This window comes from Pholcus phalangioides, unplaced genomic scaffold (genome assembly GCF_987345545.1).
Source record: "Pholcus phalangioides strain wild (caught in Gottingen) unplaced genomic scaffold, Ppha-v1.0 ptg000018l_1, whole genome shotgun sequence".
NCBI classification, from domain to species: Eukaryota; Metazoa; Arthropoda; class Arachnida; order Araneae; family Pholcidae; genus Pholcus; species Pholcus phalangioides.
Genome location: NW_028301611.1, coordinates 7,787,168 through 7,805,624, shown reverse-complemented (window position 1 = coordinate 7,805,624; position 18,457 = coordinate 7,787,168). Strand labels below are relative to the sequence as shown.

The 18,457-nt window shown below is 35.0% G+C and overlaps 1 protein-coding gene across 1 annotated transcript in view; it reads left to right on the top strand.

Moving 5' to 3' along the window:
- Window positions 1–18,457, top strand: part of Mat89Ba (nucleolar protein 6 Mat89Ba) — a 45,867-nt gene that overhangs the window by 16,573 nt on the left and 10,837 nt on the right. Inside the window, exons 9-17 of the mRNA XM_089247615.1 lie at window positions 1,120–1,240; window positions 3,472–3,626; window positions 4,769–4,884; window positions 6,464–6,641; window positions 6,788–6,910; window positions 7,119–7,267; window positions 10,236–10,467; window positions 10,968–11,088; window positions 14,530–14,684. Coding sequence (XP_089103741.1) covers window positions 1,120–1,240; window positions 3,472–3,626; window positions 4,769–4,884; window positions 6,464–6,641; window positions 6,788–6,910; window positions 7,119–7,267; window positions 10,236–10,467; window positions 10,968–11,088; window positions 14,530–14,684 — 1,350 coding nt within the window. The remainder of the gene's footprint in view (window positions 1–1,119; window positions 1,241–3,471; window positions 3,627–4,768; window positions 4,885–6,463; window positions 6,642–6,787; window positions 6,911–7,118; window positions 7,268–10,235; window positions 10,468–10,967; window positions 11,089–14,529; window positions 14,685–18,457) is intronic.

Here is an 18,457-nt window from a genome sequence, read left to right as displayed (position 1 = left end):
TCATTATAACAGACTTCTCGTTATAAGCTATTGTTTTTTGTAACATTAGCTGTGACAATTACCTGAAAATCAATTATTACATTGAGATTCTCATTATAAGCCAGTCGAGTATGGCTGACTTATAATGAGAATCTCAATATAATAATTACAAAGGCAATAATTAATACAATTTATAATTAATTTCCTGTGTGTGTGTCTGTGCATATGTTCTTTATTCAAATCTATAATTTTAGACCGATCATTGTCACATTTTGTGTATATCAAACAGGTCTCTACCTGATATGATACCTCGAATGATATGATACTTTAAAAGTTTGTCAGAGCTGGGCAAATGCCCAAAGTGGAAAAAAAAACTATTGGGTAACAATGGTTCATAAGTCTGAACAATGACTTTTGAAATGTTTGTGTTACTGTGGTTCCCAGACAATGTGTTTCAGACATGGTTATTCCTTTATAATGGTTCATCATTTCGTCAATGTTCCGAGAAAATCTGAACAGATTTCTGAGTATTATAGCTGATTGAATGTTTGTTCCATTGTAGGTCTGTTGCTCTCTGTGAGGGAAACTGATACCAAAGAGACCAGAGATCTCGGTGTGCCCATGGCTCCTGGCAAGTTGGTCATATTGATGTGTGCCTGTTTGGCTCTTGAGACAATTCTTTGTGACAATATTCAGGGCAACAATGGACGCATGTTGGCAAAGGAGTCATGGGAGACTAAATTTTTGGGGAATCACTGGTACACACCTGACAAATTCCATAAACATTCCTGCAGTAATACATCCGCTATCTGAGACCATTTTTTCATGAAGAATGTTAGCGCTTGCGTCCATATCAACAAAAATATTCATTAGCCAAATTTGTACTCGTTTGCTGAAATTGAAGAAACTGGAAAAAAATATTTATGAGCTGAAAAATTGGTTTGCAGGGGTGTTTTTAGCTGAAATATCTCTGTATTGTATGCATGTAATCACGGCGATTCCAACCTCCATGGATGAATGCAATTTTTTCTGACTGGTTTGCTTCCAGGCCTAATCAGGTCAGAGAAGGGTTTTCACTGTATCTGAATGTTTTGCAAAATAGTAGTTTATTTTGTCATTAATTCAGAGTTATTATTTCAGGAGTCAACATCGTTGAATGGTTTTATGGTTTTGATGATTATCGTTCACTTACTTCAGAAAAAAAAAATTAGTCCTATGATGAGCTCGTACCAGATATTCAGAAATTTCCTTCTGTTTTTAAGTGAGTGTGCAAAACCTTTAAATACAAACAAATATTTTATTAAAGGAAACATGTTATTTTGAAGACATGATTGCAGAGAGAGAGAGAAAATTACTGATTTTTTTTAAAATGTCTGTCTTTTGTTAATATTCAATAATGAGATAATATATTTTACTACAGTAAAAGATTATAATTTCTTTACAAAATAAACAGTAAGGGTCACACTATTTATGATTTCACAGGAAAATAATAATTTTTTCCCTTTAACCAACAATAACTCTGGCATACTACTAGAAGTAATTTGCAGCCTGCTACCCCCCCACAAGAAGCAAGTTGAAGCAGGAGAACTAGCCAACCAAGCAACACTTTGTTTATTCGACACAGGATCTAGTTACAGGCTTATATGAAAAAGTAATAGAAATAAACTCTGGAAGATGATAGAAAAATATTTCATATTCCCCTGCATTAGCTAGCATGCTGGTAAATTTGGGTCAGAAACTCTGGAAAATTCTTATACATTTGAACTCTGAAAATCGATTTATTGGTTAATTTGAAACTTGTCTGTTCTCAGCATTTTAAGATCCTTTGTGTTTTACAAACTACATCGGAGGTAGTTCAAATTTTGCGTTTGCTTTAGTCGTCATGAATCTTGGTTTATTGCAATGCTTGAATACTAAGCATATTCGTTCTCATTGATTACAAGCTAAATTGGAGAATTTAGTAGACTGCAAAGTATTTTTGTATTCTTTGATCATATGTTTAAAACTTGAATGAGCAGAGCCAAAAAAAAAAAAAAAATGCTCTACAAAAACATATTACAATACAAAAGTGACAGAATATTACTTCAATCTCTGAACATGCGAAAAAAAAAAGAAAGCACAAAACCCTGTATTTGTATTTTGTATTAGGCTGGCACTAATTAGATAAGAGCGATAAGTAAATGCTTGATTTTCATTATGTTATCAAATTCCTGAACAAAACACAATTTTTTTTACTACAGTGAAGTTATTTATTTGTGACTAATTATTCATTTTGTTATGTACAGTGACTACCATTTTATTGCAACTCACATTCAATTCAGGATAAAATATGTATTAATATATCAGTCTTCTGTATGTATCATGTGATCCTCATTGAACCTCTATTTTCTGGACATACTGGGAATAGACCAGACCCCTGCACTGCATTGCTCTTGTGTGGCACGCTGGTAAGATGCTTATCTACCACTTTGGAGGTTGACGTCAGGTCCTGAGTTTGAACTGGGGAAGAATATAGATAACAAGATATTTTCCCTAATGAGCCTGAGGTAGCCACTGATAGATGGCGCCTTCATTTCATATCCAACTCATTAACAGCAGTAAATTGCAGTATAGAGATATGGCCATAGTTGGTGTGTGGTGAAGCAGACTCCAGTGTTCAAAAGCTAGTATCTCCCTCCCCCCTTTATCATGCCAGCTGATGTGGGGGAATACGGTGAAACATTAAAAAATATATATACACATGTACAAATGTGGCTGGTTCACAAAACTTGCCTAAATTAGCATAGGATAGGTTTAGTTGAGCTTTCCACAGTGGTGGGAGAGAGTTTTAGTTGAATATTCCCATATGTATGGTATCATAATACAATGATACCCAGACTTTTACATTGGTAAATCATTCCAAGACTAACCACATAAGCTGTAAAAGATGTAAGTTGAGGTAAGTTTTTTGGCCTTATATATGACTTTTCACACTAAGGAGGGGGAGAAGGGAGACAGATATGCAGATTTCCATTATTCTTTCTTATCTATTCTTTTATTATTGACTCCTGCAGGAGAACATTCCTATTATAATTTTTCGTCAAAAGCCTTCCATATTTTCTCACAATGTGAATATAGGGTGAAATAAGTCAGGTATATGCCATTGTCTTGAATTATTATTTTCCTCAACCAATTATTTACGAGTGATTTGTTTGTAAGCCTTAATTCATTAGTGGGAGTCTGGTTGGGGCACCAAACTGGTTTTGAGACGGGTCCAAATTGGATGAAAGGCATGATTGAGAGGAAAATTCCCTGCTAACTTTACACACCAGTTTTATTGTGCATCAAAAAATGATTATGGTGGGATGGAAAAGAAAGACTCATAAGTATAGTTCACAGACCATAATCTCATCTGACCATGCTAACAGAGTTAGGGTTTCTTTCACTTCCCATTCTAATGATTTTTTAATCAAACTAACATGTCTGAATTGTTTTGAATACTTTCCCCTCTAGATCATGACTTTGAATCGGGGTTGAGCCTGTGTACAGAAAAACAAGACAAGCAACCAGAGCTCAGTGATTTTCAAAAAGCATTTGATGTTGTTATTTTGGATCCTTCGGGTTTCATGAACCTGTGCTATAACATGAGCAAAGAATCTCTTCGAATGGTGAATTGTTTTTTTGTTTTAATCAAAAATATATGCAAATGCTATACGGTTGATCGTAGCTGATAAGATGAATTGAAAATTTATTTATGGAGGAAATAGGGTAAACAAGAGAAGTACCCTATGGCCTTTACTGAATAGGTAAAGAATGTGAAAGTTTTGGCTTTGTGGAAACTTTCTTCACTTTTTAGCTGTAGAGGTACAGTAGTACAACAATGAAGGAGTAAAAGAATGCAAGCAAAGAACATATACAATAGGATGGCCCTTATGTTTAAACTTTTTAGAAGTTTAGGCTCTTCCCCCCCATTTTAATCAACAGAAAAATGATTTATGTCAAATTTTTAGCTCAATCGGACAACCGCTAGGCGATCCTCAAATGCCTTGAAGTTGGAACATAGTAAAAAATATTAATTCTCTCCCTATATATGCAATGAGTAATTCCGTATATTATTTTTAAATATTTTTTTAAAGTTTATTTAGCATGATGAAACATCACATAATAATGTGAAAAACATTCATCAAGAGATCCCATGGATCTGTAATTTACAATACAATACAATTTGTAATTATTCATTGTGTGACTATGCATTGTTATCTTTGTGGCTCCCATCGCAAAGTTGTTCCAGTGAAAGAAATAATTTAGGCAATGCTCTGATGGTTAATTTAATGTAGTAGTTGAATTGCTCAATGTTAATGAACCAATTATATTTTCACATGAATAAATCCATGTGTTATTCAATATGAATGTCGTGTCATGATTGAATAGAATGAATCAATGTGAAGTTTGAAGAGAGATAAATGTGATGTTTGGACTGAACCAACAGAGCTCTGGAAGGAAAGCGAATTCTTACTCCCTTGTGGTGTACAGGTTAGCGCAGTCACCCGGATTGCGAGAAGACCAGAGTGCGATTCCTGTCGGATACGAGTAGACTTTTCTTTTCTCTGAGTTCACCTCAGTATTAATGCAGAAATTTTCTTGTGTGGTGGGAGCAGTTAAAGAATTAATGTTATTCATTCATTTTATCGTTATATTGATATCTCAACTCTAGTTAAAGTGGTTATGTTGCAACATATGTTTATGAATTTGAATGTAACCAGTCAGTTAATTTCTCTTTTGAATGCTGGTGTTTTTCCTCCCCTTACAGTGTCGACATGAAGCCAATTTAGCTCTGAAAATTCTGGATAATTCGCAAAGTGATAGTTTTTTCTTGTTGTTCATTGATCGAATACCTTTCTGCAGGAAGTTTGACTACCTTATTCAGTGAGTTGACATTTTTAATTGCAATTTTTTTTTTTGGCAATTTTAGTTTGATTCTGGTTCTAGAATATCTCATTTTTCTAGACACGTTCTTCTTTAAATTCTGGTTTAGTAATCTACCCATGCTTTGAATTGTGGTGTCATTGACTTGCTATAGTATGCCAAATACCAAAAAATGGTCCCGTTCAAATTTGAATATACTTGGTCAAAAAACCTATTTTAGCAATTCCTTTTCTGAATTTTCTTGGTATTTTTGGAAATACATCTTTTAGTATCCTCTCAGTACATAATATTATTATATAAGTGCAATACTTTTTTTTTTTAAATCTAGAAAGAGGTAATTCCTTGTTTGCATAATTTCTTTGAAACTGCTAAAATTTTATGTGTTCAGAGATTTATAAAATCAAACAGAGTTGAGGGTATCTGAAATAAAATTCGAAAGGACTATTCAGCTTTCTAGAAAGATTTTATCTGTTTATAGATGACATTAAAATTGAGGCAAATTGTATATTTTAGCCTTAATTAACCATTTTAGCTAATTAAAAAATCCACTCTAATTAATCAAATTACTGTGTTGATGTACTGTTTCAATCAAAAATATGCTAACAGTACTAATTTACATCTGTTTTTGCAAAACAAAAATTTTTTCACAATACATTTTTATTGGGGTGAAGCATAGACGGTAAACCCCTTGACATGTCGCCAGAGTACAGTTCGGGCAATTCAAATGTGTGGTATTTGTGATGCAGGGCCGTAGCGTGCCTTCTCAGGGCCCTAGGGTTATTATGCCCCATTCGGCTCAGGGCCCAGTTGTGTGTCCCCATGTCCAAATTCATTTTTTCGCAAATTTCATACAAAATGGGGGGGGGGGGGGTTTGCAATGTTTGATTGTTGTATTGAATTTAGCATTAGTTTATATTATATTTAGCATCAAAGTTTAGTTTATTTTGCTGTAATTGAATAAAATATGATTGTAATCCCTTAGTTTTTATTGCATGTCAAAATAGTAAATATAATAATTGCATTTACAACTTTTTTTTTTCACAAAATAACCATTTAATAACTGTTATTTATTGATATTAAGAACAAAATTAAGCAGAGAAACTTTTTTAAATTTTTTAATTTTTTGTAATATTCATAAAAAATGCCACTATCTGGGGGGGGGGTGTTAAACAATGATCCAAAGGGGAAAAAAATTCTGACATAAGTTTTGGCAACAATGGATGCTATTTTCAAAGGAAGAAGTACTTTTGCGAACATTGACCCCATGATTTGGCTTCTTGGATGCGGTTAGACTGAAATTTCTCCACATTTTTTCCCCTCCACAAGATTTTTTATTAGAACGATGTTTGTTTTTGTGCTAGCATAGTTTTTCTTTCTCTCCCAATTTCAGACTTATTACTTTTTATTTCAATCCCAAAATAGTCAAAGGGGGAATCAGATAGGTGAATGAACTTGAGAAAGTTCATAAAAATTTAAATTAATTGATTAAGTTCTACTTTGTATATTTTTTAATAATTACTTATTGCTATTCAAATGTATGAAAACTTTAATTTAAAAAAAAAACCTTCAAAATTTACAGCATAGGTAATGTTAAAAAATTTGTCGAATGTGGTGATTCATTGAAACTTGATCAAAAAATCATGGACCACGTTAAAGATTTGATACCAGCAGTAACTCCAAAGTTATGTGATGTTGTGGAGAAAGCATTGGGCGATCGAGTCAAGTTGATAAGTTTTGAGGCTACTCCTTTATCACCTGTGAGTATATTTTTGGTATAAAATAATATGATAGTTTCAATTTCCTTGGCAAAGCATTGTAGTGTCTACACACTCTTTTGATATTAGTTATTTTCATTTAATATCAAGTTGTTCAAGGCCCTAAACATCCTTTGAATTTTTTTTAGTGGTCAGTTACAGAAACATATTCTCATCCATATGTCCGTAGGCATGTGACACTGGGTCTGGTTGTTAATCAAGAAACTGCATTCAGTAATGTAGTTAAAGGCCCGCCATTCGATGATACAAAGGTAATATCGGTCAATTCTTATTTTCTATCTGAATATTGTTAAAAAATGTTTCATCAGTTTATGTGTTCTGATATTATGCATTTGAAGAAGTATTCTATCTTCCCATGTATTTCTAGGCATAACCTTGCTGCAATTAACATTATCTATGACCATCATTTGTATTTTAGGAAGATGCACTAATGTGTTGAGGAAATAAATCTATTTTCAGGCTCGAGATTTTCGTGATTTTTGGGGAGAAAAGTCAGAGCTGCGCCGATTTCAAGATGGTTCCATGCATGAAACAGTAGTATGGCCAGCTGAAACAATTGAGGAACAAAGACACATTATTCCTCTTATAGTGAAATATGTTTTGGGAAAGTAAGTTATTGGGAAAAATTTTTCCTTCCTAGTTATAGTTTGAAGTGATCAGTCAAACAATCATTCAAGGTTTGGCCTTGAACATCCAAAATTTAGAAAAAATAATTATTGATTCTTAATTCACTAGAAATACCCTTTCATATTGGAGCGAAATTACTGAATCCCTTCATAGCTTTCTCCTTATACTTAAAATATCTGCTGCAAATATTTCCATTTTATTGTATCATCTGTTTCTTGCTCTCACCGTTCTTCGCTGTATGCCAGCTCTGGTCATATTGCCATACGACGCTATTAAGTTCCGAGTGGATAATATTGGAATTTGATATTTTTTCTCTACAACAGGAGTTCTCAACCCTTTGTGCCAATAAGACTAAGGCGACAGATCCCTCCTTTGTCAATAAAACAAATGTTACAAACCCTTTTTAATGAATAATATTCAGTAAGTCAACTACCTCTGTGGCATCTGTGGTGTACGAATCTGTGTCCTCGCATTATCAGATACTGTTCTTTCACTTGGTTGATTTCTTATGATTCATTATTCAGTGTATGTTCTCTGCTGACATATTAACAGCGGCTGGTTTATGCGTTGAGTCCCTGATCATGTGCGCCAAAAATGAATGACAAACTCATAGGTTCTCTAATAAATGTAAAGGGCTCAACAGTGAGAGAAACAATTTAGTTAAAGACAATTGTCTGAAACAATATGTTTTAAAACAGTTGTCTGAAACAATACGTTTTAAAACAATTGTACTACAAACTAAAGCTTGTTACTGAGCAAACAAAGGCCAGCGACGGACTAAAGCTGCTGCAATGAACTAGCAGGAGAGACGACGAAAAACAATGTGACATAAATGAAAATGCAAATAGATGTCAATTTCATGGACTATCATGATTGCTTTTTGTGCTGGTGGGAGGGGAGCAAATAACTATCATTGTCTGTTGTTCTCTTCTTGATCATGTTTTAAGGAGGTTGATACCGGGTGTTTCATGAAGGACCTCTAACTTTGAAAATAAATAGCTTGGAAACAATGATAGTTAGAAGCATGAAACCAGTGGTATGTTTATTAAAAAAAACCGTAAGAATCTGATTAAAAAAACCTCAAAATTTTAGTTACGAATTGCGCTAATAGGGCAATACAGATCCCTATAAAGAGAGCTCAGATGACGAGAATGATCAGTCATCTAAGATTTCGTCATTGAAACGTGACCGCTATTAGTGTATAGTGAAAGAAATTCTGGAAGTGACGTAATCCATGGAGGAACGTGTTTTTAGTGTGTTGGACTACTACTGATTAAATGACAGCCCTACTGTCACAAGGAGTTTTCAAACGCTATTTCAAGTCCCAAAAAGCCCAGATGGGAAAACAATTCGTGAGCTATCCAAAAAATTGCAAAAGACAAGCAACGTGGCCAATGCATTAGTGGGAAATGTGGGTCCCACTCACTCCGTCGTTACACCTGAAAATGCAATGACCCTTGCTGCAGTTATTGAGCATCATCCCAATAAATCAGTCTGCAGACTTGCAGCTGAATCCTGCCAGCCAGTACAGAATCCTGCGGGAGACATTACAATGTTTCCGTACAAGATTCAATGTAGGCACGCCATATCAGTTCGAGCTGAACAAGAATGAGAGGATTTCGCTAATGAAATGCTCAACATGATTGATGGTTCTGGTTTCGATGTTGCCCGAATATGGTTTACAGACGAGGCACATTTTCATCTGGATGATGTTGTTAAGACACAATTAGCGATTTTGGGGTGCCGAAAATCATTATTTGTCTTGTTCACGACCATTCCATTGCCCAAAACTTACTGTTTGAGCTGCAATCTCCTGCAAAGGCATCATTGGGCCCTCTTTTCTTGCAAGAAATGGTGACAACTGACCGGTATATTGCACTTTTGAAACAATTTGTTGCCACTCAACAAGCATTAGACGATCGACTAGGCACGACGTTGTTCATGCAAGATGGGGCTTGCCCACACCATACACAAGCCGTTTTTGATCTTCTGGACAAATACTTCTATGATAGAGTTATTGCGTTGAACTATTTGACAGTTAAGGGAAAAGGCATGGACTGGCCTCCATATTCACCTGACCTCACCCCCTGCGACTACTTTCTGTGGGGCATACTGAAGGACATTGTTTACCATAACAATCCTTTAACAGTCATTGATCTGGAGGAGGCTATTTGTCAGACTTGTGTGTCGATTTCAAGTGACACACTACAGAGTCACTGACAATTTCATTCTTCGTTTGCGACGTGTGTTGGGTGAAAGGTGCACATTTTGAATCTCTTTTGATGTGAATGCAATGAGGGCTGCTTGCATTACATACTAACTATGTACGGCCTACTTATGGTAATGCCGCCTGCATCTATCGGCGCAATTCGTAACTAAAGTTTTGAGGTTTCTGTACCAGATTCTTACGGTTTTTTAATAAACATACCACTGGTTTCATGCTTCTATCTATCACAGTTTCCGAGTTATTTATTTTCAATAGGGGTCCTTTGTGAAACACTTAGTAAGTAAGAACTGAAGAGTAAAGATTCTCTGAATAAAGAACTGGTGAATAAAAATTTACAGCCAAAATGCTTTAAGCTCATTGTAATTTCGTTATAAAGGCATTTCCGCTTTGTGGATAACAGTCAAATAAATCTTCAGAAGATATAAATCTTTGTGTTCTTACGTATGGCTGTCATATGATTTTATTCCCAAAGTAAATATGGAAGTTAATATTGAAGGACAAAATTCAGGGATCTGTCAGAGCAGATACGGGCAATGATTGTGGGCAAAGTTGCGTATGAACAGACTTTTAACTTGAAAACATCTAGCATCTTTCTTACAAAGTGTGTGCATGCTATCATTAAAATATGTATTTTTGAGTATTTGTAACTGAATTTGTTGAAACTTGTCATATTTTTATGGTTTATTGTTTTGGTAATTCTCCCCCCTCCCTCTTCATTGCAGACATGCAAAAATTGATGAGGATGATATCATCTGCAGAGGAAATGATTTGAACTTTGTTCTGAATGTACCAAAGAAATTATCTCCTCTTTCTCCGTATGGTACCGGCGAGCAAACGTTTGTCAAGTTGATGCAGTCATTTAATGTATTAACAAAGGATGTGAGGAAATTGAAAGGCTTGCCATTGGTCATTTCATCGATACAGGGTCTGCATGCGGCATTCCGTTTCTGTGATGTAAGTGAGGAACTTTTTTTACATGAAATCAAAAAGAGCCAAGTTAGGAATTTTTTCATATAAATATGTAAACGTTGAGAAAATCATGGTTATTAATTAATGAATATGTGTAATGTTTAGCATTGTCATGTATATAAATGTTGCAAAAATCATCATTATAAATTAATAGGAATGTTACAACTGATCATATAATGGTTATCTTGTAGGTTTATCAGCACCTGATAAACCCTTGGACGAAAAATTATAATGAAAAGCCATTTAGAAGTTTCATGTTGGATACTTAGCTTTAAACTTCAAGAATTTATTTTGATAATAAAAATACATTATTTTTCATCTAAAAAATAACAATATTACAGACAACTGGATGCTGCTGCTTGGAATTGGCGTAAAATTTCATCTAGATTAATTTATGAAATTAGGGTTGTTTATTCTAGAATATGAATGAATGAGACATATTTTTTGGTCATAATCAAAGTTGATGTGAGACATTTTTCTTGAAGGTTTTCCCACCGAGAGCAAGAACACGTCCACTTCCATTATCTACATGTTCTGCCAGTGGAAATGTGATGACTGTTAATCTTCAAGGTGAAAGGTGTCCTCCTTGGATACCACCTCTTCCAGGTGAGGGGTAAAGTTATGAACATTTAAATCACAATTGCAATTTTAAAATTATCATGCACAGCACACATTCAAGAACTGTTTTTACCTTTTATTTTGCCACATTCCTCTCAAGCACAACACATGGTTTTCTTGTATTTTATATTTAGAGCTAGTTTTGGCATTGATGCTTCTAAGCAACTCCTAAATATCCAATTTTTTACTTGTCAGCTGTTCATGAAGTGTTTATATAATTGCCAGCAGAATGGCTCAAAAGTGATTTTAAACCCTTGCATTTTTGGGGGGCGGGGGCGGGGGGCATACCATGTGTGAGAAGTGATGATACCATATTGCTGTGGTTTCTTCAACAAAGATAGAAAAGCAAGTTAGGCAAACAATAAATGACAAATGTATCCTCACTTTATAATGAAAATTTCTTGCATCAATTTTTTTTTTTTTGGAAATTCAGTTTCAGATCGAGAACATCATATCTAACCTATTACATCTTTTGGGGGGGGGGGGGGAATGAACGAACTACTTTCTATAGAGAAAAAAAAGGACCTCTTTCGTGTGTTATTCAGGGGGATGTCCCATCCTTTTTTTTTTGCTTCCTCCTGTAAAGTTGGAAAGTTTTCATCCGCAAGGTTTTCAGTATAAGGTGACGATATGTAAATCATAATTTCAGTGTGTTTCTTGAAGTGAACATCACAATTTTTTTTTAAAATAATGACAATTTTTTTTCTTATTATGCAACAGCATTCAGGATACCCCATTTACTTAATATAACTCCTAGAAAATTTTCTTCTCTTGATATTTCAATGTTTGCTAATTAATGGGTTAAGTAACTAGGAGAATGATTTGTATGATTAAGCAATACTAAGTACAGTGGTAGTACTACGATTTGCAAACATAATTCATTCTGTAAAACTTACTCCAAATCACTCCTACATCAAAGAGAATTTCTCCATACGATATTAAGGAAACTTAAATGATTTGTTTCACAACTGTGCCGTCCTCTTGCCAGCCATGCTTCTTTTCAAACATAAAGTTGCAAGTTGATTTATTTTATATCATGTTTTTGATTATTTTATATTGAAAGCTTTGATTATTTTTGGAATGATACAAAACACCTGGGGGCTTTATTTCAAAATTCCTCTTCCATTGATGCAAAATAAGATGATGCTGTCCTTCTGAGACTTGTGCTATGAATGTCACTCCTATAGCATAGCTGCCAAGTCTCCCGAATTTTAGCTTCATCGCTCGACCTCCCGAAAAGTTCTTAAATCTCCCAAATTTTTACAAAAATCACAAAAATCCCTAATTGTCCCTAAAAATTCTGTACTTCATTTAAAAAAATCCTTGCTTATGAAAACAATCCCTAAGGAATTTTTTGTGGAGCATGAAGCCTCTTTTTTTTTCCCCTTTGACGTCACACGATGTAAATGAAGTAATGCCCTTTTTAAGGAAGTTTTACAAACCCTCTGATGGTAACAAGAAAGTTGTTTCTTATTGTGCAGGGAAATGGCTTAGCAGCCAATAGTTCTGGATAATAATTGAAGATTATAGTGACGCGCATATGGTCAAATTTTTTTTTGTTGAAGTTACGTACGTGCGATATAACAAAGCATGAATACTGATAAGCAAAAACATATTTAATCAATTTTAAAGATACTTATTCTGATGAATTTCCTTTCATCAAACGTTCCAGAAGAGGGCAGACTTTTCCTTTTTGTACAAGTTGTGTTACGGACATAAACATAGGTCATGGAAACACTGCCATCATCACTCGTGAAATTAAAAAAAAACCATCAAGCAAGTGTCACAAAAAGTCAGTGTTCTTCAAAAATTGACGGTGCTTTCCTTCATCTTCCGATGATTTTGGGGTCATTCGTGCAGAATGTTTGTTCACAGCGTTTCTGATTGAACACAATATTTATTTTTTACATCATTGAAGTTTTGGCCTCCAATTGTTTTTTTGCGTAGGAATTTTATTCCCAAGGGTTTAACTTCCATGTGTGTGTAAAATCCATATTTTAATTTGACTTCAGTAGGGATTTTATTCCCTACGCTTTAACTTTTATGTTTGGAAAATCCCTATTTTATTTGGAAAAATCCCTATTGTATTTATTAGGGAGTGGTTTTAGCATAAAATACGGGTTTGCGCGAAAATCTCCTGAATTTTCATTTTCAAAAGTTGGCAGCTATGCTATAGTCAGTGATGTCTTAATGAATGGGCAAACAGGGCCTGGGAAAAGACTCCATATCAAACAAAGGCACCTAAGCTACTGAAGGTTTTGAATAATGCATACAATATCTTCTTTTTTTTTTTTAACTTAAAATGAGCACCAACAGTTTTTGACCCCCCCCCCCTTTTCCCCTGTCAAGATCTTTTCTACCATGAGAGAAAGAGAAATGTTGCCCCAGGTGTGATCACATGATGCTTAACAAACAATGGGAGCAAGATTAGTTTAATAACAGGTGCAAAACCTGTTATAAACTAGTCTTCATCGAGAAGGAATTGCTTACTACTTGCAGGGGTGTACGCAGGATCAACCTTTGGAGGGGGTACAAATGGCTTGGGGGTGCAAAAATTTTCTTCCCAAGAAATTTTGAGTTACCACCTTTCAAAAAACATTTAAATTAACAGAAATTGGTTCCAATACATATAAAAGGTTTTTCCCCCAAAACATAAAATTTCTTCTCTAATTTTTTGTCTGCTTGGAAGAAGCACCCCCCAAGCTGACACTGAGCCCCTAAGCACCCACCTCATCACATATACCTCTGACCACTTGTATTGGGAGAGTGGCAGTTCATCATCAAGTGGATTTCGTTACAAAATTTTTGCTTGTCTTGCAAAGCACTCATAATCTGAACCTTTCGTTACATTTGTTAAAAAAAATTCTGTATGCCTGAGGTAAAGGGCATCATGTCAAAATAAGGAAATATTTTTCAGGAGAAATGTTTAAAGAGTTTTTAGTGAGTCTTTCCGTAGAACTCGCTTGTTTTATAAAGTGAGTAACTCGGTTATCTATTGAAGTAAGACTTAATGTGTGTGTGAAGTCTTTAAAGCAGAATGTGTCTAAATCTACAACATGTCACAGAACAATCAGTGCTACTGCAGAACAATCTGGAAAAATTTTAAGAAAAGTGTAGAAAACACATATTATGGTGATTTTTACTGCAGAACATATGCAGTCAGCTGAGGGCTCATTACAAAACAATGCAAAACATTCTACTTTGGGGCGTGCAGTGTGACGAAAGTACTGCAAATTGATAGTGTTACCATAATATTATCAAAATTGAACATAGGTTATTTTTATCTTTCTCATACAGAATTATTAAATAGTGAAGTAAAATAATCAGTTTGAGATTCTCTTAACAATCGATAAAATAGCTTTTCCTGAAGAATTTGCCTGTGATGCAATATATTCATTGTTTATATCATTTTATTTTCATGGCCGGCAGTCATCATTCACTTTGAAGGAAGTGGTAAATGGCCAGATGACAAAGACGCAATCAGAAGAATTAAAGCAGCAATGCTCATTAAGTTGGCTCAACTGCTGAGGTCTCACTTGAGTCTTGTGTGTAAAACTACACCATCTTATGTTGATGTCTTAAAGGTATTTAGAGTGATTAGTTAATGATTCTTTGATTCTTGTACATTCTCATTCATATTTATCATAGATAAAAAATATAAAACTCATGTTTTCTTTGAGAAATGGATGATTAATGATACAGAAAGTTAACATTTTAAAACAACACCCATTATAATGAGTAATCCTGTAGGAATAACTTATATTAAGAAAATCATGGAAGTTCTGGATGTAATTGGTTAGCAAATTTATGAGAGCAGGCAGACCCTTAACATGATATTTACGTGAACACAAAAATTCAGGCATCTGCCAGTTTAGCTTCCAGCGTGGAAGATGGATGACAGCAATTTTCAAAAACAAAGGGTGCGTATATGAGTATTCTACGGTGAGTAGTGTAGATGACCTGCTGCATTAGATGATAGTGTTATGAAGGCAGACATGAAACGAAACCAAAAATACCTCAAAATCTTCCACTATAATCTCTGGTGGATTAGTCCCTGAAAGTACAGGGAAGAATTTTTTTTTAAAAAACTTGTTGGATGGAAAACAATATGGATTGTGTGTGTGTGTGATATTTAGTGAGTGAAATGAACCCGTTTTTAATACTACTTCAGAAATCTAAAACAAATTTCATTAGGTGGACAGGTACATCTACTGACAGCATCACATCTACTGCTCTGACCATACATTGTAACATCTTGCTTTAATTTTTTGTTCCCATCAAAATTCTTCAGATGGTAAACCACTTAACTACTTTTCTCAGCCACCTCGTTGGGCATTTTGCCTTTCGTGGCGTTGCATTTGTATTACTCAAGTGACACTGTAACAGGGGTCGCACATCCTTACAAACTCCTTAAAAAGTCCTAACCTTTCATTTCCCTCTGGAAGGGCCCTTATAACTCCTTACTTTTTGCAGCCACTCCTGAAAAAGGACTTATTTTTTTCTCTGAAAGGATGACCTTAGAATAGGCATTCCCCATGGTGATGAATAGTATTGCCTAGAAAAATAAGAGGAAGCTTCCCCACAGAATATAAAGAGGGAGAAAAGAGAGAAAAAAAAACCCTCCTTTGTAATAGGAAATGTGAAAGCAAGGGATGGGATTGGAACATCCAATGGTTTTGTATTACTCAATACATATAGTTACATATAGTTCTATTAATATACCTGCCAACTGTTATGATTTTGTCATATTTAGTACAATTTTAGCAAATTAATATGATTATATGCTTTTGCGTCTAAAAATATAAATATATGCTAATAAAAAAATGTTTGATAACAAAAGACAGTGCAGTTGTTTTATTTTGAAAAGGGGTGGGGGTTAACGAAAATATTCTTGTAAGTTAATTTCGCTGCTCCAATTTATAAATATCTGCTCCAAAACTGCTCCGAATCCTGAATTTTGCTCCTCCGAAATGGACTTTTGGATTACGTTTTTGATTTCTTTTTCGACAAAAAATAATATTGCTCTTCATATAGTTCTATTAATATTGATCATTCAGGTGACTAGAATGTCTAATTTTGAGTTATGAATATCAGTTGATTTTCAGCTCTTTAGCATCCATCGAATTTCGGAACTATAATTTTTATGTTTTCACGTGATCGGGGGACTGTGTCCCAGTGAGCGAAATTGTATTTTATTTTAGATAAAACATTATGGTAGAATAAGCAAATAATTTTTTCGTTATATTTTTTAAATTTTCAAACCATACCTTCTTTTCTCGTGCAGCAATTACTTTTTCTAATTGTAATTATATAACTTCCTAATCAAACTCACCTCTTTTTTTTCCATGAATTTGAAAACGTACTATGTTACACTTTTTATGAATAGAGTAGGATTTTGTCTTTAGAGGTTGGCAGGATTGGTTGTGTGTGTGTGGGAGGGTCGTCAACAATCCAATCATTTCCCGGGGGGCTGGTTGAATCTCTTTTTTTTGTTATATAACATTGTAAAATTTGCAAAAGCGGAAGCCCCAAATCCAGTAAGGTGGCCCTGGAATTTATTTGTACTTAATACAAGTGAATTAAAACAATACAATTTGAAATTAATACAAGTGAAAATTTTTCGTGACCCTCACGGGAGGAGTCATTACAGTTTCAGGTTGGGGTCCCCGATGGAGAAGTTGAAAGGTTTCACTTCAGGGGCCTGGATGAATCACAATTGTTTTTTGTTGTTTGCCCTCATGGGGGGGAAGTCTGATAGGCCTCCAGGTTGGGGTCCTCGATGGGGAAGTTGACAGGTTTCATTTCGGGAGCCCCCAAATCTCATTGTTTTTGTAGCTTTAGCACTAAAAATTTGCAACAAATCCATGTATCGGGCGCATAAAAATATCTGCATATTGGCTTCCCGCTCCTTGGTTGGGGTGCTTGGATTTTAGTTGTTGGTAAAATGAATATGAATTAAAAAATTTTGTGGTCCTCATGGGGGTGGGGGGATACAACAGGGCTCCAGGCTGGAGACCCTCAGGGAGGAAGTTGACCCATTTTGGTCACTACACTTCTCAATACCCAATCCTGATCATCATGCTGTTACTGTTCAAATTTGTGTTCTCAAACACTCACTTGTTACTCGTGCATAGTCATGGCATATCTCTTCCTTTTCAGCAGCTGAAATTCCTATCCATCATACCTTTTATTCTGAAAGTTGAAATCTTACAACCATTGAAATATAAATTAAAAAAGAAGGCATTTAAATGAAAATCTGCATGTGGCTGCTTTTGTTTTTAGTCTAGTGGTGCAATTTTTTTTCGGGGGGGGGGGGGATGATTCCTTAAAAACGCCTTACTTTTCATTTTGAAAATTTTGTATGAACCCGGTATTATGGTACGGCGGGTGGAAATAAACCAGTCCATCCATAATAAGTGCTTAAAAATCAATATTTAGTATTTTTAATTTAAATTTTCACTTTGAAATCACCTGTCAGTTCATCTGGGGGTGGCTGGAAGTCTGTCATAATGCTGTACATCTGTCTAGTGCAGCGGATAACGTTGCAGAGAGATGCTCAGTGAATGTTTATGTGGTGAAAACAACATGAGGTTTCTGTTGCCATTTGGTGGTGTCAGAACGACAAAATAAATCTGTTCGGTATGCAAATGTGGTATGTGGTTGGCAGTGATAGGTGGTTTCTCCTGTAGCTAGACATATATATAGTGATATTGTCTCACTCACCTTCAGCCACAGCCCCTTTCACTTTGCTGCTTGACTCCACCTGGGGAGTCAGGAGCCATGATCCATGGGGTTGCTCTACCACCCTCCATCATGTTCCTGAAACCCACTCAAGGCCACTTCATTCTATGAGGCCACAGAAAATGAAGCCAACGACATGGGTACTAATGAGCTTACTTCAGATTCCAGGTTGTGGTGAACTGACCTCCACGGACTGGAAATATAGATGAGCAACAAAGCAACACATGGTGAAAATGATTGATTCATCTAAATTTGTAAAATATAATAATAATTACTGAATTATCTTGGTAAAAAAAGTTGGACATAATTGGATCATTCATTTAATGAAAGAGGAAGATTTCACCATTCTTTTACTGCACAATGTGTTAATAAAATGTGCAATGTTAATAAAAGATATTTTTTGGGATGAGAAATTGCCACTAGTTCAATTAATTTTTTCAGCTGCATGTTCTGTTTGATGAAAACAATTATTTTCTACATATAAAGTTGAACCCTGATATGTCACCTACTATGCTTAACACCAGAAATTTCCACATAACAAACCTCCCTGTATAGGGGATTACACAGGTTCAACTGTAATTCAGTATAATGTCAAACTTAATACAGTGCCAAAATT